A 21518-nucleotide genomic window follows, 5' to 3' on the forward strand; every position below is an offset into this window, starting at 1 on the left:
TTTACTGTCATTTCACAATATTCATGATTTGCAAAGTCATGAGTGGTTTCCTATCTTCAACCGAGATTAGTAAAGTTATTTGCCATATAGTGCTGCTGAAGTAAGCATGTTCCCCACCAAAAGATCCATATACATCAGAATAAGCATTGCCTTTGTAGCTCTGCGTGATAATACTAGAACAGTATAATTTTCATAATAGACATGGATGATGAAAGCCTTTTACTAATTATGACACTAGTATAGCACAAATTTGACGGTGCACATATGAACCGAAGCAAAGAAGGCCTGTATACCAATTTTGCAGATAACCGAAATGTGATGCACCTCATTTGTACAGGATGTTTAGCAGAAAAAAAACTACCTTACAGAAACATAAAATCAAAAAATGCATGGAATTGGAACATTTAAAGGAAATGTACAAAATTAGACAGGTTTCTGCTTGTTAATGCTGTGGCATACATAAATTAAACTAATGTCAAATTAAGGCAATTAATGGGCAAAATGCCATCTTTGAAAAAATAAAGCAGCATGACTCTTCTTTGAAGTAATTTTTAGGTCGAGCCTGGGTGGCGCATGCGCTGCGAACCATGCTGTACTGAAGTATGTATTAGAAGCCCCGCTCACTCTCCGGCCATATTGGTCATTGACTTGTGCCATTGTCCTTCGTAAATGCTGGGTTCTGATTCATTATTGGGCTTGTTAGTTCCTCCTTAGTACCGCCTTGTCTTCATTTGTAACCTCCCATGAGGACTGGCCCTTTAACTTCGGTTGTTACACGGTACGTCTTCTTTAGTCTGTAAGCACTATTTTCTTCAAGACGTTCCTCTCTTACTGCAGGAGGGTCAAGGAGCGTCAAGCATTTGGAATGCAATAGGTCTCGTATTTGCGAGAGATTAAGTTATTGGCATTGTAAATGACAATGCCTTTTATTTATGCTTTTAAAACTAAAACATAAATAAAAGGTATTGTCATTTACCATGCCAAAAGCTTAAACTCGCATAAATGTAAGACCTATTGCATTGCAGATGCTTGTTGATGTATGGTGTGGTATTAGAAGGGTGTGTCTTACCTCAGCAATGTGAGAAGGAGAGAGCGGAGTTATCCCAGGGTCACCCAAACTTCTTGCAGGAGAGGAGTACGTTGTCGTGCTAACTGCAGCTGAAAGCAACAAAAAAAAATCACACATTAGATATACAGATTCAGCCGATAGAGTCCTATTTCTGTGGATTTTATCAATATATGTTCTTAGCAAAGGAATTTGCACATAGCAGGGCAGCCTATTGCAGGCAACGTGAGATTGCATTAGCCTGCCAATATTGCTGGATGACCAGTTCAAAAGCACACATACAGATTGAAGAGTACCCCGGGACTATATCAAGATGGCTTTACACAGAGTGGAAAAACAGTGACAGAGGTAGAAAGCAGGGATGAAAAATAACCTGCAAGAGCGAGATAAAGAGGCAGGGAGCATCTTATGATGGACTGAAGAGGCATGAGCCGTACTTAATTTGAGCTGGTGGCTTCCTGGCACTTCAGTTTCAAAAAGCACCCCCCCCCGCCCCCCCTCCACCTCCCCACCCCCCAATAGCCATTGCACAAAATGTAACAAAATTGAATTTTTATGTGGCCAGAGAGAAACTAAACATGAAAAAGCAATGTACTCATATCTGGTCAAATGTTCATGAGTGATGTATTCCCTTCGTGCCATCTTTGACTACATCACTGTTCTGTTAGAAAAAGACTTCCTTTGGCATTGTAAGTCTCTGAAATCAGTAGCTATACATTTAAATACGGCGTTATTTTTTTTAGTTCTTCTGTTTTGTACATTATAATGTAGCCTTCTGACACATTCAGAGCACTTTGAGACATTCTGAGTATACAGAATTGCAAAACCAATAACAGAATTCAGAAAACTATTGCTTCACCGAATAGACTGTATTAAGGAATATGGCGTTTGGGGTGAATTACTCAGTTAGCCGGGTGAATACACGGAAGAGGTAGATTTACGTTATTTTCTACAGTACTGGGGTCTGAGATGGAGGAGTAGCACTTAGCATAGGCAAGGTGGAGAGTCTGAGAAGGAGGAGTAGTTCGTAACATAGGCAAGGTAGAGAGTCTGAGAAGGAGGAGTAGTTCGTAACATAGGCAAGGTAGAGAGTCTGAGAAGGAGGAGTAGTTCGTAACATAGGCAAGGTGGAGAGTCTGAGGAGGAGGAGTAGTTTGTAACATAGGCAAGGTAGAGAGTCTGAGAAGGAGGAGTAGTTCATAGCCCAGGCAAGGTAGAGTCCGAGATTGAGGAGTAGTTCATAACAGTCAAGGTAGAGAGTCTGACATGGAGTAGTAGTTCATAGCATAGGAAAGGTGGAGAGTGAGATGGAGGAGTAGCTCATAACATAGGCAAGGTAGAGAGTCTGAGATGGAGGAGAAGTTCATAGCATAGGAAAGGTGGAGAGTGAGATGGAGGAGAAGACATAACATAGGCAAGGTGGAGAGTCTAAGATGGAGGAGAAGCTCATAGCATAGGAAAGGTGGAGAGTGAGATGGAGGAGAAGACATAACATAGGCAAGGTGGAGAGTCTAAGATGGAGGAGAAGCTCATAGCATAGGAAAGGTGGAGAGTGAGATGGAGGAGAAGTTCATAGCATAGGAAAGGTAGAGAGTCTAAGATGGAGGAGAAGCTCATAGCATAGGAAAGGTGGAGAGTGAGATGGAGGAGAAGACATAACATAGGCAAGGTGGAGAGTCTAAGATGGAGGAGAAGCTCATAGCATAGGAAAGGTGGAGAGTGAGATGGAGGAGAAGACATAACATAGGCAAGGTGGAGAGTCTAAGATGGAGGAGAAGCTCATAGCATAGGAAAGGTGGAGAGTGAGATGGAGGAGAAGACATAACATAGGCAAGGTGGAGAGTCTAAGATGGAGGAGAAGCTCATAGCATAGGAAAGGTGGAGAGTGAGATGGAGGAGAAGTTCATAGCATAGGAAAGGTAGAGAGTCTAACATGGAGGAGAAGTTCATAGCATAGGAAACGTGGAGAGTCTAACATGGACATGGAGGAGTATTCATTGCATAGGCAAGGTGGAGAGTCTGAGATGGAGGAGTAGTTCATAGCATAGGCAAGGTGGAGAGTCTGAGATGGAGGAGAAGCTCATAGCATAGGAAAGGTGGAGAGTGAGATGGAGGAGAAGACATAACATAGGCAAGGTGGAGAGTCTAAGATGGAGGAGAAGCTCATAGCATAGGAAAGGTGGAGAGTGAGATGGAGGAGAAGTTCATAGCATAGGAAAGGTAGAGAGTCTAACATGGAGGAGAAGTTCATAGCATAGGAAACGTGGAGAGTCTAACATGGACATGGAGGAGTATTCATTGCATAGGCAAGGTGGAGAGTCTGAGATGGAGGAGTAGTTCATAGCATAGGCAAGGTGGAGAGTCTGAGATGGAGGAGAAGCTCATAGCATAGGAAAGGTGGAGAGTGAGATGGAGGAGAAGACATAACATAGGCAAGGTGGAGAGTCTAAGATGGAGGAGAAGCTCATAGCATAGGAAAGGTGGAGAGTGAGATGGAGGAGAAGTTCATAGCATAGGAAAGGTAGAGAGTCTAACATGGAGGAGAAGTTCATAGCATAGGAAACGTGGGGAGTCTAACATGGACATGGAGGAGTATTCATTGCATAGGCAAGGTGGAGAGTCTGAGATGGAGGAGGAGTTCATAGCATAGGCAAGGTGGAGAGTCTGAGATGGAGGAGGAGTTTATGGCATAGGCAAGGTAGTGAGTCTGAGAAGGAGGAGTTTATGGCATAGGCAAGGTAGAGAGTCTGAGAAGGAGGAGTTCATAGCATAGGCAAGGTAGAGAGTCTGAGAAGGAGGGGTTCATAGCATAGGCAAGGTAGAGAGTCTGAGAAGGAGGGGTTCATAGCATAGGCAAGGTAGAGAGTCTGAGAAGGAGAAGTAGTTCATAATGTATCCCTGGCAAAGGTGGAGAAAGTTTCAAGTTCTTCAGTTCTTTCTGTTGGTGCCTTCTAACGTCTCACTAGCTCCTAGTGGTTTCAAGAGCTCCGGTTAAATGGATATGCTCTTTGAGGTACGCTGGTTTCTTTGAATGCATGACCTAAGGGATGTTATGGAATGAATTGAATTTTACCTCAGCTGGTTAAAATTGGAGTTATTTTAGGTTTAGGTGTTGAATCGCCTATAGTTACTGATCAGGTGAGTATTGCCTTGAATTGGGACCTTCAATGGTGCCAGGTTGACGTCTAGGCAGCCAGCAAGCAGGGCGTTGCAACAGCATTTCATGGAACAAAATGTAGGACATGTCAAGCGAGCAAACGTGTGTTGGCAGGGAAGGCTTGATTTTTGCACAGGTAGCTGTCCGAGTTTACATCGGTTCATGCTGTTTTAAGGACAGGTCAGCATAGTACTGAAGATGATGCAGAGAGAGGGCACTGAGGTTATTGTCACTCACCCACTACTGTATATCTATGACAGAGACCCTTGGTGAGTTCATCTACTTGTGCTAATTCCTGATCACTTAATTCCCTGAAAACACAACCCCCCCACACACAACTGACTCCACACATCACAAAGACTTCCAGATGGAAAGTAGGCACCAACTTTTCCCATGGCATGAACAGCATCTAGAGGACCTCCACGTAGCTTTCAGGTGCTGAAGCGTTTTGGTAATCCAATGTTTTTCTGATGTTTAAAGACATGAGTAAACTAGGTGCTAGCCTGTGCCACATGGTCGGCTTTATTAGATGATGAGCACTATTTTCTTTAATGCTCATCCCCTATTCCACCCATGACATCGGAGCACCCGCTCGCTTTATTTTTAATAGTAATATATTTTTATTAAAATTACAGCGCGGTCTGCTTTATGGCAGCTACGCGCATTTAATTATTTAATATACGCCGCGGTCCACATTCACTTTAGCGTCCGCACCTATTTTATTATTTAATTACCAGGGCAGGCCGCTTTCACTTTAGCGGCTGTGCTAATTTAATTATTTAATTACCAGCGGGGGGCGCTTTCACTTTAGCGGCCGTGCTACAGAGCTCTTGAAATTACTTATTTTTCTTAAATCTTTCAGGGAAAGTGCCAGAAGCGCTTTCACTTTAATGTTGGCCGCGCCCTTTTGTTTAGACACTGCTCACGGGCACCCGAATATGCCAGCAGCGTCTAAAAAAAGGGTTGTGGCCGCCATTATAGTGGTCTCGCATTTGCGAGAATTTGAGCTCGTGGCATTAAAAACACAATGCCTTTTATATATGTGTTCCTTTTAAAAACACATAAATAAATGGCATGGTCATTTTCAATGCCAATAGCTTAAAAGCTCGCAAATGCGAGACCTATTGCATTGAAAAAGCTTGTTGTAAATTGGCGTGAATCCATTTAGTGGTTTTGAGATATTAAGAGAAAAAACGATTTGTATATATAGGGGCATGGATCCTCCTATGCTCATGTGAAGGTTTGTGCACCCTCGCGTCACCCTGACCCCTTCTATACAGAATTATCAATCAACAATGAGGGACAGGAGTGTTGGAGGAAGTCAAACAACAACAATGAATGAGGGTGTCAAGCAACAAGGGAGGGGTTCTGGGAGGGGGTGAAACAACAACAACCAGGGACGGAAGAAGGACAAGCAGCATCAATGAGTGACGAAAGGGGGTAAAGCAACAGCAACAAACATCAAGAGCAGGATTGGGGGGGGCAGTGGAAGCAACAGACAAGCTGGAGGAACCGGAGAGCATCACAGAGAACGTAGAAGGGAATATTTCACTGAGAAAACAGCATAGAGTGAGAGAACAATAAAACACATGCACTCACATGGATTTCAGCAAGAAAAAGACAACAAGCACTGGCAAAGCCAATAGGTCTCCACTATACAAGAGCTATTGGCTATGGCAATGTGTTTTTGCCATGTTGTTCACCAGTGTGGCTACAGTTCAGCAAGGCTAAAAGGGAGTAGCATTGAGAGTCCTAGAGCAGAGTGGGGGGAGGAGAGTGTCGTAGGCGGCATTTGTTGGATTAGAGTGTCTTAGAGTGAAGTAGGGGGAGCACAGTGTCAGAGCACAGTGGGAGAGTTTATCGTAGAGTGCAGTGTTGTGGCGTGACTTAGAGTGGCGTGGCATAGAGTGGGGCGTGGCATAGAGTGGGGCGTGGCATAGAGTGTGGAGTGGCATAGAGTGTGGAGGGCATAGAGTGGAGTGGCATAGAGTGGAGTAGAGTGGAGTGGTGTAGAGTGGAGTGGAGTGTCGTAGAGAGGAGTGGGGTGGGTTGAACTAGGGCGGAGTGGGATAGTAGGGTGAATTGGACTGGAGTAGATTGGGGTGGAGTGGGTTGGGTGGATTCGGGTGGATTCAAGTGGAGTGGGTGAGCTTGTTGAAGCAGAATGGAGTGGGGTTGAATGAAATGGGGCGAGGTGGATTGGAGTGGGATGGATTAGATTGGTTTGAGGTGGAGTGGATTGCAATGGGGTAAAATGAATTGGATTAAAGTAGTGAGGTTTGGAGTGGGCTGGACTGGAGGGGTGGGCTGGACTGGAGGGGGTGGATTGAATTTGAGTGGGGTGGATTGGATTGCAGTGGGGTGAATTGGATTGGAGTGGGGTGAATTGGATTGGAGTGGGCTGGATTGGAGTGGGGTGGATTGGAGTGGGGTGGATTGGAGTGGCGTGGATTGGAGTGGCGTGGATTGGAGTGGCGTGGATTGGAGTGGCGTGGATTGGAGTGGGGTGGGTTGGATGAATTGGATTGAGTGGGGTAGACTGAACTGGGGTGGGGTGGGGTGGATTGTATTTGGGTAGAGTGGGTGGATTTAAGTACAGTAGGGTGGATTGAACTGCAGCGCAGTGGGGGGATTAGACTGGAGTGGAGTGAATTTAAATGGTGTGGGCTGGATTGAATTGGGGTAGATTGGGGTGGGGTGGGTAGGGGTGGTGTGGAGTAAGGTGGAATATGTTTGAGTGTGGTAGACTGGAGTGGGGTGGAGTATGTTGGAATGGAGTGGGGTGGATTGGGTAGATTGGATTAGGGTGGGGTGGAGTGGGGTGGATTGGACTGCAGTGGGGTGGACTGGAGTGAGATGGATTGGATTGAACAGGTTGGATTGGAATGGATTGGATTCAGGTGGATTGGGGTGGGTGAACTGGATTTGGGTGGGGTGGATTGGATTGAGGTTGATTGGATTGGGGTGGGTTGGGTTGGATCGAGATGGATTGAATTGGGGTGGGTTGGAGTGGGTAAAACTGGATTTAGCTAGATTGGATTGTAGTGGGGTGGATTGGATTGAGGTGGATTGGAGTGGGGTAGAGTGAGCTGGATTGTGGTGGGTTGGATTGGATTGAGGTGAATTAGATTGTGGTGGATTGGATTAGGGGAGGGAGGATTGGAGTGCGTGGGGTGGGTGGAGGGGGGTAGATTGGATTTGGCTGGATTGGATTAGAGTGGGGTGGGGTGGATTGAATTCGGGTGAAGTGAGGTGGTTTGGATTGATGTGGGGTGGATTGGAGTGGAGCGGGGTGGGTTGGAGTGAAGTGGGATAGATTGAGGTGGGTGGATTGGATTGAGTTGGGTGGATTGGATTGAGGTGGATTGGATTGAATCGAAGTGGATTGAATTGGGGTGGGCTGGAGTGGGGTAGACTGGATTTAGCTAGATTGAATTGCAGTGGGGTCTATTGGATTGATGTGGATTGGAGTGGGGTAGAGTAAACTGGATTGGGGTGGTTTGGATTGGATTGAGGTGGATTGGATTGTGGTGGATTGGATTAGGGTGGGGCAGATTGGAGTGAGTGGGGTGCGTGGAGGGGGTAGATTAGATTTGGCTGGATTGGATTAGAGTGGGGTGGAGTGGATCTGATTGGAGTGAAGTGAGGTGGATTGGATTTGGGTGGGTGGATTTGATTGGAGTGGGGTGGATTGGACTGAAGTGGGTTGGGGAAGATTGGAGTGGGATGGATTGGAGTGGGGCCAATTATTTTGTATTGGAGTGGGGTAGATTGGAGTAGGTAGATTGTTTTGGATTGGAGTGGGGCGGATTGGAGTTGAGCAGACTGGAGGGAGGAAGATTGGAGGGAGCATATTGTTTTGGATTGGAGTGGGGCAGATTGTTTTGGACTGGAGGAGGATGGAAGTGGGGCAGATTGTTTTGGATTGGAGTGGGGAAGATTGTTTTCGGAATGGAATGGGCAGATTGTTTTGGAATGAGGCAGATTGGTGTGGGGCAGATTGTTGTGGACTGGAGTAAGGCAGATTGGAATGGGGCAGATTGTTTTGGTTTGGAGTCAGGCAAATTGGAGTGCAGAAGATTGGAGTGGAGCAGAATGTTTTGGATTGGAGTGGGGTAAATTGGAGTGAGGCAGATTGGAGTGGGGCGGATTGAGAGGATTGGAGTGAATTGGACTGTGGTGAGTGGTTTGGTTTGAAGTGAGATGGATTGGATTGTCTGGGGTGGATTAGATTGAGTGGGGCAGAGTGGTGTGAGGTTAGGATTGGAGTGGGGCAGAACGAAGTGGGTGGATTGGGGTCCATTGCACGAATATGTGCTAAAGCATCATTTCAGATATTACACATAAGAAAGAAACAATGTCGCTTTGTAATAAAATAATCCTCATCTTTTGAGGATTGCGCTCATGAGCAAAATCAAAAGAAAACTTGAGTGCACTGTGAGAAAAGAAGACTTGGCAAAATAAAAAAGTTATCTATAGAAAATAAATATTTGCAATTTTGTTTGTCCTAGGGGGGCACGTTTGTGCCAGTCACACTCCTTCTGTTTGCAGGGTACTAAATGTTAAACAGAACAAAATAGTACCTTAATCATGTTGGGAGCAGGAGACAGGCACTGATTAAGTTGAATCAATCAGTTTTTGGTCCCTACTCCACAAAGAGGAACGGAAATGATGTTAAACCTGTCTTGACAAATTACGGGGCTGTAAAGAAAAGTGCCACTCAAGCCAACTACTGGTAAGCATTGGGTGAGCTCCAAGCCTTTTTTGTTAACGACCGTGGTTTACAAGCGAGATGCTTGCACTAGTGAATGCTATTGCATGCTCAATCCTAAAAAGCAGCTCCTTGATGTGGGGTTGTGGAAGGATACAAGTCATCCAATCAAAACATATATGGTTTAGATGTTATAGTAATGATAAAGTAAATGATAATGGTAAACTATAATGAATAAATGATAGTAATAGTAAAGAGTAAATAGATAGTAAATAATTATAGTAAATGATAATGGTAAGGGTGTTATGGTAACAATGGTAAAGAAGTTTGGGTGGTACAAACACAAGAAGAGGAAGAAAAGACATCGACTAAGAAGCAAGCAAATGTAATTGGCAAGCAATCCACCAAATGGCAAACAATGGGCTGGCCCAAAGCCCCCTGTAAGTATTGGTATTGTCCTCAATTGGTCGTCAACTGTACAAGTCCAAAAAATGTCACCGGTAGGCCAAGAGCTGTTGTGAGTGAAAGGCGGAAAGAGACTGTGGCCACAGTGCAGAAACCCTTTAATGCCAGTACCAACTTTTTTAGGTCTCGCCTAGCGTTGCTGCTCATATGCGCAGATTGATTGGCGAGATTTAATGGAAATGAGTACTTTTACAAAAGGGCTTTAAGCCCCGCCCCTTGTTCCCATTGGCTGGCATCACCCTTTATGCTAAACGGTGGGCAGCCATTTGAAAAGAGCTTTGTAAGGTGCCTCCCTTTGGCTTTTTGTGCCGTCCCACTTGGACTGGCTTGCCTGCTTTCCTTTTGTCGTAAAAGATTTCCTATCTTTATGGGGCCATGTGTTGAAACACATGGCCCCATAAAGACAAGAGATCCTCTTTCACTTTCGTGACCGCGCCATGCTTGTTTTAGGTCTATCCCGGTATGCTTTGCTCTGTCGCACGCTGACTCCGGAAGGAAATAAACTAAAGTTGGCGTGTTCTTCTGCAGGAGGCGGCTGAAGGGCTTGTTGCCCAGGGGAGCCCTGGTCTGACTGTTGAGTGACTTGTCCTGTAAGCTAAGGCGCTGCGCGGTATTTCCATTTGCACATGAGAGCACCAGACAGACCCCAGTGGATCTCCTGTGTTTTCGCATACCTGCAGTTGAGAGCAGTAATCATGTCCCGTAGATGGCATGTCAAGGACATTGACGGTGAGTAGCAGCACTGAGTTCAATAGCGATGGTCGCTGTCCCGAGATAGACAAATTTCTCTAGCAGCGGACTTCTAAGCACTTAAAGAGCACCAATTCCTAGGCGCGTGTTGCTTCTCTTGCTGCGCAGAGCCCTCGCTGTCTCGCCAACCCCTAACTGCCCTTTCCAGCACAACCCTCTTACCTACCCACATTTTCTTGCAGAGCCCTCACCATCCTCCTTCGTATCCAAACCCTTCGCTGCCCCTCGGATGCTTGCAGCGCCCACATCCATCTCCTTACCTCCACTTTTGTTTGAAGATCACTTACTGCACCCCATCAGCTTGCAGAGGTCTGAGGCACAGCCTGACGTGTGAACAATGGAAGGTTGGTATAGGGAGTGTGTGCAGCCTATGACATGCGTGGCACGTTATTTCATAAAATATTGTACGCTCATCAGGACAAAAGTCTGCAAAGTGGTGGACATGTTCTTTTATGCAAGTTTCTAACTTGCACCACGTGGCATCGGAAATGCTTCATGGCGCTGAGAGTCTGTTGTCTTGTATTGAGTTGTCCACGGGAGGGGGGAGGGACGTCGTCGTCTGGGTGAAGTTACTTACTAAGCATTAGTGTTTATTTGATATCACTGTGTTAAGCCCTGGGCCGCTTCATGGCACTAGAGGACACCTAAAGTGTGTCATTTGCTTCCATATTGCATTACACCCAGCCGATAGACTCTAACCTTGGCCTCGCCCTCCCTCTTTCATGAAACTGGACTTATTTAACAACCCTCCCTACAGATCTGAAGTTTTCCCGAGTAACAAGTATGGGGTTTTAAATCATACACAAATGCTGTACGTCACTCAGCACTACTCCTTCGGTCGCTCTTTTCTTCTCTACCTCGCTTTCTCTTCCGCTTTCCTCTTTCCTGATGCGCCCTTTCTCCGCTCACCCCTCTCTCTGTAGTTCCCTGCTCCCACCCCTTATCTGTCACACAAACCCTGGGAAATGAGTGCTTCACTTGAGCCAGCTCTGCATAAGATGCCCGCCTCTCCAATCTGCTATATTAAAGTGAATTAAAAGAATGTGGGGCCCCTGATTACTGAATTGTACTTCAGACTGCATTTATTCCATAAGAGCAATTTTATTTTTATTCTGCCTCAACAGAACATGCCAGAGAGCGTGTGCATGTTATAATTTCTTTTCGGAATTCCGATCCACATGAATTCTATCTGTTCATGAAATGGGTTTAAAAATCGTAATTAACTCTTAAAGACAGTAAGGAATGGCGTGGTCGGGGGAGCCGCGGTGTCTACCCACTTACCAACAATTTTTAGGCTTTTGCGAAAGTTTGTTATTGGCATTGTAAATGACAATACCTTTTATTTATCGATTATAAAAACAACACATAAATAAAAGGCATTGACATTTACGATACCAATAGCTCAAACTCTCATGAATGCGGAAAACTGTCTTCTGCATCATACTAGTCTACTCCTCACTATACTACATTCACTCTAATGCTATTTTTCTCATCATTCTCCTTCCAAAATCTTAAACATTGCTCCTCTCCTACTAAGTTATGCTTTAAACTACTACCCAGTTAACAAAGACAATTCTAAGAACATAAAATCTCGACAACTCAAAAACATACACTAATAAATACAAAACTAAACAAGCATTTACAATGCAATGGTTTTGCCTTTGGAAAAGTTAGAGCTATTGGCATTGTAAATGCAAAATTTGTATTTATGTGTTGGTTTTGAAAACAGATAAATAAATGGCATTGTCCTTTACATTGCCATTAGCTTAATCTCTCGCAAATGTGATACCTATTGTACCCTACAGACGAGCTCAGCAGACAGCAATTACTACCACACACTCCCCAGAGCCACACACACACACCCCCAGAGCCAGCCACACACACACACCCAGAGCCAGCCACACACACCCAGAGCCACCTTGAACCACAGCAGATTCACCACAAAGTATCTCAGTTGAAGTGAATGCCCACCCTTGGGGGAACTTGCAGGGCCTGGAAGACCCAACCCGACATACAACTCACAACATCAGAGGCCCAATTCCCACCGGCCACAATCTGAGTACAGGAAAAAAAGAAGGCACCGTGGTCATCAGGTCACTTAATTTGATCAAACAACAATGTATGTATATTATTCTTTCTGCAAAAAATGTTTCTTCCCAAAATTGAGAAATTCACGAGAGGAGTAACTAGTTTTCTTGAAAATTCATAACTAAGCAATTTTACAAAATTGTAAAATTATGAATACCTTACAGAATTGCAACTGTACACACCCTTCTCGAGAACTCTATCCAAATTGATAAATAGGAATCACGTATAACTATTTTAACCTATTTTAAAAACAATGCCTCTCGGTGTATTAAATTACACTGAAAACTGTCCTATAGTATGCTCTGTATTTTTTTCTTAAGTCAGAACGATGGGGGAATGGCCTGGAACATACTTTGAAATGTACAGAACAAATACAACGGCACGTTTAGTTTCTCGACATTCAGAAGTTACCCTCCACCTAACAGTACCATTCATGAATCTAAATGAGAAAAACACAGGCATGAAACACAGCAGTCCTAGTTTACAGAGAAATGTTATCCCCCGGCTTGATCTGCCTAAATACGGACATTTAACTCAGAGTGCAACCTGCAGTTCACTAACATGCACAACTCTAATGCGTGAACCCATTTTACACAATTGTGTTCGTTTGGTAACCCCTGGTGAAACAGGTCAGAGGCTCCGTCCGCATGTCTGAAATGTGAGTTGCAAACGAAGGACAAGTCAAGGTCAGGAAACTCCGACAGGGACTACTTGCAGCGGATTCACAGAAGTGCAGCAAATGATTGAATAGATTTTCCCGAAACGTGAACTACAAGAACCTTACAGAGGAAAAAGCTGTAATTGCAGTATTTACTGTGGTAAAATGTAACGAAATAAAGAAATGAAGACGCAATTATTTGCTCTGAAAAATAGAACAACGGCATGTACTTAAAAAAAAAAAAAATTAAAGAGGGGGTAAGGGTTCCTACGGTTTTATGGAATGTGGAAACACCTGGACACCAACCACCCTACTCCCTTTCTAGACATTTTTCGTTTCCTTTGTAATATTAATGTATTTTCAGCTACTTAAAATTGCCGCCCCACCCCCTTCCTTTTTTGCTACTAGTGCCCCCCCACGCCATCATCCGCCCTTTCACCCCTGCTTGTCGACTTTGACAGTAGCCTCTTGTCAGATTACCCTATGTCCCGTAACTCGTGAGAATCACATGATTGAACAATCCCCATTAGCAATAATTAATTTATTTCTTGTCGATTCATATAGCGCGGGCTCGATCCGACAGGAGTGGAGCGCTTTACATGAGAACCAGTTATATTTCACGAGGTCACATTCTGTATTTTATTTGTTTTGAGGCACAGACGGGAGATACAGTGATTTGTCCAGATTAGTAGCATATTGAGCAGACGCCGAGACCCTAGCTGGTCCAAGAGAGAACTCGGAGGGGCCATCTGCTCACTGCTCTTCACAGCAGCTAGCGCCGTGGGTGGTCTCTCTCCACCCTCCTACCCCCCACTCCCCCCCCCGTCCGTGACACATGCACATTGGGGGCAACATGGCACGTCTAGGTGCCAGCAAAGTGAGGAGACAGCAACAACTTAACAACTTGGTGTTCGTGCCCTGTGCTTTCACCTGTGTGTATTCAGGGTCCCCCCTGCCCACCCCCCGGTGAGAGCACCCCCGGGATGGCAGCCGTGCCCCCCCACCCCCCTCCAGGCCCAGGCGGAAACATCTGACCGGCGCGGGCTACTTCGCTCCTGTCTCTCAACAGTCAGGTCTGCCCCTCACACTCCACTCACCGGGTGGGGGTGGGGAGGGCTGGCCTGAGAGGGAGGGGGCGGGGTGAGGCATGCCTAGCTGCCAACACCAAATGTTCATTCACATTGTATTTATATAGCGCCTACTGCCGCCGAAGAGGCGCTGTGCCTCTTTCTGAAACAATGTGTGTGCAGAACATAGGTGGGCAGCCAACAAATGAACAGGGCGAGCCGAGCCAAGGGCCTGGCTCGTATCTTAGAGCCGTGCACGAGCCGAGCCCTGAAAATATGTACACCCCACCATAAACCACGTGTACAAATACAACAAACCACGTAAAATATGACGACGAGTCTTCAAAGTTCACAAAATGTATTTCTTTAACGCGTGGACGATCTGACATCAACAGGGCACGTTATAGGGCTGCTCTGAGAAGCACTTATTAAAAGTGATAGTTTTCTACAAATGCTAGTCTGAACTCACATATTTGCAGGGGCTTTCATGCGTGAGGACGAACAAAAAAGAGATTTGGTAAAAAACAATATTTGCTTAAAATCACACAATTTAAGCAAGGAAGCGGGTGTCTGTCCAGGTTTTCTGGTTTCACTCTGTACAAACAGCCAGTAAGTAGGTTTCTGTTTTTTTAATCTCCGTGCATTCTTCTGCATTAAAAAAAAAAAAAAAAAAAAAAGCACAACCTGGACCCCAGGTATTGAGCGCTTTACGTGGTTATCAGTTCATTACACAACCATCCATGCATTGCTTACAGCCATGGGGTGATGAAGTGATTTGCCCAGAATCACATGATGTTGAGCGGACGCCGAGATTCGTACCTGGCAGCTCAGGCCACAACGCCACAACACCAAACCGCGGGTTGAGGAAGGCAGACGCCACAGGAAAGCTCGGCATGATCTCGCACTTCGAGCTGAGCCGAGCCAGGCTTCATGTGCGAGTCTTCCGCCAGTCCATGCTCTGTGAAGCACGCACGGTGCATTCTGGTACTTGTAGTTCCGGTTAAGCTTCTGGCTTAAAAAACAGCTTTGTCGGCGAAAGTTACGGCTGGCTCAAGGTGTCACACATGAGGGAGGTACGAGGCACCGGGAACCAGACTGCAGCCCACCCCGGACATGTAATGGGGGAGGCCGGGGCTGGCCCTGATTCTGAACCCAGCCCCCCCCGGCTCCTCTCTTTGACTCCTGAATGTTGGGGGCTGTGGCCCGCCCTTTCTGCCCCAGGCCCAGGCGGCATTGCTCTTAAAGATAGGGGGTCACGTTACCCAGATGAAATGAGGCCCAGGGCTCGACGCAGTCTGTTTTCTTTCTTTTAAGAGGCCCGTGTCTTTCTTTCCTTCTGCCACCACCGAGAAGATAAACAAATAAACAGATTTTATTGTCAAGATTGCGCCGTGGACAGACCCCCGAGCCCCAACATGGAACAAGTCAGGTCCCGGGCCGGCCAGCCAATCACAGCGCGGCCCGGGACAAAGGGGCGGGGCTTAAAAAAAGCCCGAGAAACGCCCCCGAATCTCGTTTTCCCCGAGAAAGCGCGATTGACAGCCTCTGTCTCTGGCTATCCTCCATTTATGGAGCTAGCCAATGAGAGGCAGAGGCGGGTCATCAATCCGATATAGAACTCAAGAGGTTTTTTAGCGCATGCGCACTACGTGCGCACTTGCAGGCAAAACCTAAAAAGAAAACCATTTACAAAACAAATTGCTTTAACATTAACAAAGGCGAGACCTATTGCCTTTCCAATGCTTGTTTCATCTGCGACGAAGCCCTTAACACATCCCTTTAGATATCAGATCAGAGTGTCGTTTCTTAATTGGCACTGAACTATCACACACGTTGTGCAACATTTAGAACAATGTTTTGATAATTTTCAGCGTTAATGGAAACAGCGTTTATGCGTCAGACTGCCGGCCTACCACAGCTGGAAATGATATTCGTATCCCCCAGATAGTCGGCGTTGCTTCCAAACTTAGGCGAGGGCCTCGATGTGAATATTCACCTCTGGAAGCCAAAGAAAGAAATCACAGATTTTTCTTGCCAGAGTCCAGCATGTGCAGACATGCCACCATTTGTGAACACGCACGAGTGTACAATTGTGAGGACAACTGCGAAAATATATAATAGAAATAGCAAACTATTGTCTCACAAGTCTGTCTCCAAAACAGAGGGGGAGGTACCTTGAATCTGTCTAATCAGACCTCTAAAAGTTTATGGTCAAGACTAATAGAGGTGGGCGGGTGTGGATGATAATGCACGCACCACTCCAACTGCACTATGTGAAAAAGGTGAGATCTTGCAAAGTTTAATACGATGTTAGATTGAAGCACATGCATATATATGCCACTCCTTTTTGAAGAATAAACAATCCCCCAATGTCTGGTTCAAACAATGTCAGCGTTTGCCTGGGCCACCTCCAGCATCTGCGCATGTGAGCAGCCAGCGCCATGTTCCTTACAGAGACTCTCATGACATCATCACTGGACCGTGTTGCACACAAGCAGTTGACTCTTCAGGCTAGAACACTTTTCAAAGGATATTGGCTAAGACGTCTTACTGGGATAAAGCAGAGCCAACAAATCTACATTGAAATTCCAAATTTGGCTTATAAGTGACTGTGTCAGAGGTTGATTAAGGCGTTTGCCAAGAGTCAAAAAGGTTTGGTCAAGTGGGGAAGCCAGACTAATAACATAGGCTCACTGGACCTAGTGAGAACAAGCATTGACAAAACCAGCAGCCGTCGGCTTTGGCAGTGCTTTTTTCTACTGCTGTTCATCATCAGCAAAAGCAATAGAATGGTTATACCCATATTGCTGATGACTAAACTGATTGGCAATTTTTTTTTTTTAAAAGAGCGATGAGGCATGCACATGCACTCATAATAACTAATGCACATGCCGCTACGGTGGTCGGAGCATCATCACGCATGAGCACTCATTCATAATAATGTAACAGAAATGTTGTTTTAATTTACCATTCCAAGATGGAGGCTACCATGTATGCCTGCGTGAAAGGAAACATGGTTATTCTTTGCAGATTACTTTTGTCTCACTTGAATTGAAGGAAAAAACACTGGTGTCCCCAAAAATCTAGTGGGAGCGTTTGTTTTCTGAAATTATTCTTCAAATGTATTTGGGAAATTGCATGGACCTAAACATGTTTTGACATCCCCTTTTCCCAGCCCCTGCTTGATGGATCGGCCTGAAACGTCCCAGGAAGTAGCTGAGGGGAATGAACCTTTCATTGGAAAGTTTTGTGAAGTTCCGACAAACCCTGCCAAAATTATTAACAAAACAAAAAACGCTTTCCCTGTAGAAAATCTGACCGAACTATATCTATAAAGCAGCGACGGAGTGTGTGTTTGTATATATATATATATAAACATGTTGGTGTTATGAGCCCCGCTGTGCCTCCCGAATCTGATTCAAATGATGAGGATTAGCTGCGGAAATAATGGCGTGAGGCGGCTTGAAGTGGCGGAGCGCTGGGCAGGCACTCCCTCAAGTGTTTCAGGAGTCGTTGGCATGCACGGAGACTCTTGGACCGCCCTACGGTACTGAGGCAACAGAGGGACGCTGTCAATTGCACAGTCCATACTTCATGGAGGGAACCGCTACTTCACTGGTATCCCCGACGCTGCGGCCAAAGACACTGCAAGGCTGGGAATGCGGGACGAACACACCATCAAAGCCCAGAACGAATACCCCAGCCCTCACCTGAACTCGTAGCTCATCGGCCTTCCAATGGAAAAATGAAAAATACGCCGATAACGGAGCCGTCGACAGCAGGTGAGAAATGCTGCCTGCTGGGAAATGGAGTACACTTGAGGAAACATGACGACTCCGTGCCACGTTTTTGAAGTGCCCCACACTACTTCAGTGCTGGTGAGCATAAAAGACATGGAAAAGGGGACTATATGTAACAGAGGCACTGGGACATTGAGGGCATTTGATAAAGGAAGCCTCCGAAACGCGTCATGCCCTGACGTCAATAAATAAACATGTTGGTGTTATGAGCCCCGCTGTGCCTCCCGAATCTGATTCAAATGATGAGGATTAGCTGCGGATATATATATATATATATATATATAAACACGAAGTTGTAGCTGTTCCCCAGCCTCGATCTCGGCGGGCTCACGGCAGAGGTAGCCACCCCCTTAAATAAATCACGTTTTCACCAGCGTTATTCTTCCCAGTATTCGCAGAAAAGAACTACACAGGAGCCGTGGCCTCAGTTACAGTCCAGGTTTATTTTCCAGACACAACGTCCTACGCGTTTCGGAGTGAAACTACTCCTTCATCACGGGCAAAGATTGTGCATTTCAACAATACTAATAAAGTAAAATAATGTGTCACGTGATACAACAACATAAACAAAATACTTCATACTTATACTTTCGTGTGAAAAATTCATTCTTGACATTGTACGTTCCTTTATACGTGAGTGACAGCTTGCTAATGTATTAAGCAATCATATTAGGAAGTTGTTAAAACAATGTTGCCGACCAAGATAATTGCGAATGTAAAACGTATTTATAAGCAGTCTTTAGAATCCATGGTTTGCTGTTAGTTACACCCGTAGTGCTAGTATTAAGCCTGTCATGGCTGGAATCAAAATGAAAATTATCACCTTGTCGGCATGCGCGAGACTCGAACCCTCGGTCTCAAAAGACAAGTAGTTTCAGCAGTCTATTAGCTGCTTGCGCTAAACCGTTTAACATGAAACTGCCGTCGTGTCATGGTGTAACACTTAAAGCGATTGCAAGTATTGCCCAAGTGGGCTAAAGCTACTCATCTGTATGTTCCAAATAAACACTTCTATGGTAGCTAACTCAACAAAACCAATGAAACAAATAAAAGGAGAGGTAATGCCCTAGTGGGCCAAAACTGCTTTTCGATAATATCCTGATCGAGTCAAACAAAATCATGCCCCAGTGGGCTCATGGTCTTGGTCAGCAAAGTAGGTTCTCATCACTCACTCTTATACATTCATCGGTAATATCTAGAAAGATAAGATAAAGTCCTGTTAAAATCTTCATAGCCAAAAGAAGGGTTTCTGAAGAAAAGCACAAAATTCTAAAAAACAGCAAACGGTATAAGCGGCAGCTACTGATACTTTACAAGTGCTAGAACTAACTTTAATGCAAATGTACTGATAATTCTTCGTCCATGTTCAACCCATGGGGCGCCATGCTGTTGAATCTGATAATAAATTTGGACTCAAGTTTCCTAAGTTCAAGTAGTCTATTACCCCCTCTCATGTTGGGAGGAACACAATCAATGGATGCAAATCTGACAAGATTGGCGTTGCTTTTATGGTACTCTTGAAAATGTCGGGCTATTGGATACGTTTTATCATCATTACTGATAGCCCTTAAGTGCTCTAATACTCTCTTCTTCCCCTTATGGATGGTGCTGCCGATATAATATTTGGAACAGGGGCATTTAAGGGTGTAGATGGCATATTCAGTGTTGCAATTAAGGTGTTTTTGTATGACCCATGGAGCCTCATTGTCCTGAAATTTCAAGGATTTAACACTACTGCTGAATTTGCAAGCCTTGCATTGATTACAAGTAAAAAAGCCTTGTACTGCATTCTTTTTTATTGGAGTCGGGATCATATTGCTACACAACTGATCACGGAGTGATTTGGGTTTACGAAAGGTAAGGGATGGATAATCACCTATACAGTCTTTCAGGTCACTGTCAGTTTTTAAGACCTCCCAAAACTTTTTGAGGCTCTTTCTAACTTCCCACGCGTGAGTATTGTAAGTTGTGATGAATCTTATTGTTTCCTTGGGCTTGTTTAAGGGTTCATCAGATTTAGGAAATAGAAGCTCTTGACGTTTAAGAGCATCCACTCTATTGATGGCTTTTTTAACTATTTTAGAGCTATATCCTCGTGTCATGAATCTTGCACTCATAATGCTTTTCTCCTGTTCAAATTTCAAGGTAGTACTGCAATTTCTGCGAGCTCGTAATAGCTCACCGTAAGGTATGCTCTGTATAAGATTGCGAGGATGGCAGCTGTCCGCATGTAGTAGACTGTTGCCAGCCGTTGCTTTTCTAAATAGAGAGCACACAATAGTGTTATTGTCTATCTCAATTTTGAGATCAAGGAATTCCATGGAGTCTTTACTTATGTGATGCGTAAATTGGAGATTCATTTGGTTGTTATTCAGTGTTTTCACAAATTCCAATGCTTGTTGGTCAGTGCCACTCCACACACAAAAAATGTCATCTATATAACGCAACCAGAGGACGGCGTGGTCTTTGAATAGTCTGATCTTATGGACAACCTGCTCCTCCCACCAGCCCAGGTAGAGTCCCGCAAAGCTGGGGGCGAAGCAGGTTCCCATCGCCGTCCCCTGGGTTTGTCTGTAGATGTTTTTGTCGAATAAGAAAAAATTGTTAGTTAGACATATCTCAATCATTTTCAATAACATGTCAGTATGCTGAAAGAAACCCAAAGGTCTATTCTGAAAAAAGTGTTTGCAGGCTTCTAGACCTAGCGTTTGTGGAATGCTTGTGTACAAGCTACATACATCTAAGCCTAGCATTAAGTACTGGGGGGACCATTCAATGTCACTGATGTGCTTCAGGAAGTCGCCTGTGTCGAGGACAAATGAGGGAAGAGATTGCACCAAAGGCTGTAGAAAGTAGTCAACATACTTCGAGGTGTTTTCTAGGGCACTCCCACAGGAGGAGACAATCGGTCTCCCAGGTGGTCTTTGGGCATTTTTATGCAGTTTGGGAAGCAGGTACAACACAGGCAATTTTGGATATTTACAAGCCAAATATGAAAATTCATCAGCACTTAATATGCCTTCATCTTTCCACATAGTAATTTGATTGGCAACATTTGACATAGCTTGATTATAAACTATTCTAGTTGTCTGACAATATCTACTGGTGTCAGACAATTGCGAATATCCTTCCTGTCTATACATCTCTAGGGGCCAGATGACTACATTCCCACCTTTATCACTTTGTTTAATGACAAAGTCACGGTTAGATTCAAGACTGTTCAACGCTTCTTGTTGTTTTTTAGTCAAATTGTTTCTCATTTCAAATTTGCGTGATTTTAACTTTTTCAATTCATTGACCATTCCTTTCTCAAAACAATTGATTGCTTCACAGTTGATTTGAGGTATGAATATTGATTTGGGTTTAAATGGAGTCACAGCCATCAAATCCAAAGTCAAATCATTATTTGTTACATTCAGGATGGGCTCTTCCACCCTCCCCTCGACACCGGCCAGTTCATACACCTCATGTAAAGTCTCGATATCGCCAATGCGGAGATCTGGTTGTTCATTAAACCACTCAGTAGTTTGTTTCTTGGGCTTGTTCGAAAACCATTTTTTAAGTTTCAATTTTCTTACATAATGGAACAAGTCAATTCTTGATTTTGTATAATTAAAACTGGACGTAGGGCAAAAGGATAAGCCTAACATTAAAACATCTAGTTCATCCTCACTTAAAATGTAATTTGAAAGATTTACCACAGTCTTGTTCTTCATGTTTTCTTGGCAAACTTGCCCCTTGTTCTTGTTCCCACCG

At 44.7% G+C, this 21518-nt stretch overlaps 1 protein-coding gene across 1 annotated transcript in view; it reads right to left on the minus strand.

Moving 5' to 3' along the window:
• The window catches only part of HSPA12A (heat shock protein family A (Hsp70) member 12A), a 414126-nt gene that overhangs the window by 312433 nt on the left and 80175 nt on the right, over positions 1 to 21518 (minus strand). The window contains exon 2 of the mRNA XM_078643897.1: positions 1070 to 1158. Within this exon, the coding sequence (XP_078500023.1) occupies positions 1070 to 1158 (89 nt within the window). The remainder of the gene's footprint in view (positions 1 to 1069; positions 1159 to 21518) is intronic.

This window comes from Lissotriton helveticus, chromosome 5_1 (genome assembly GCF_964261635.1).
Source record: "Lissotriton helveticus chromosome 5_1, aLisHel1.1, whole genome shotgun sequence".
In the NCBI taxonomy this organism is placed as follows: Eukaryota; Metazoa; Chordata; class Amphibia; order Caudata; family Salamandridae; genus Lissotriton; species Lissotriton helveticus.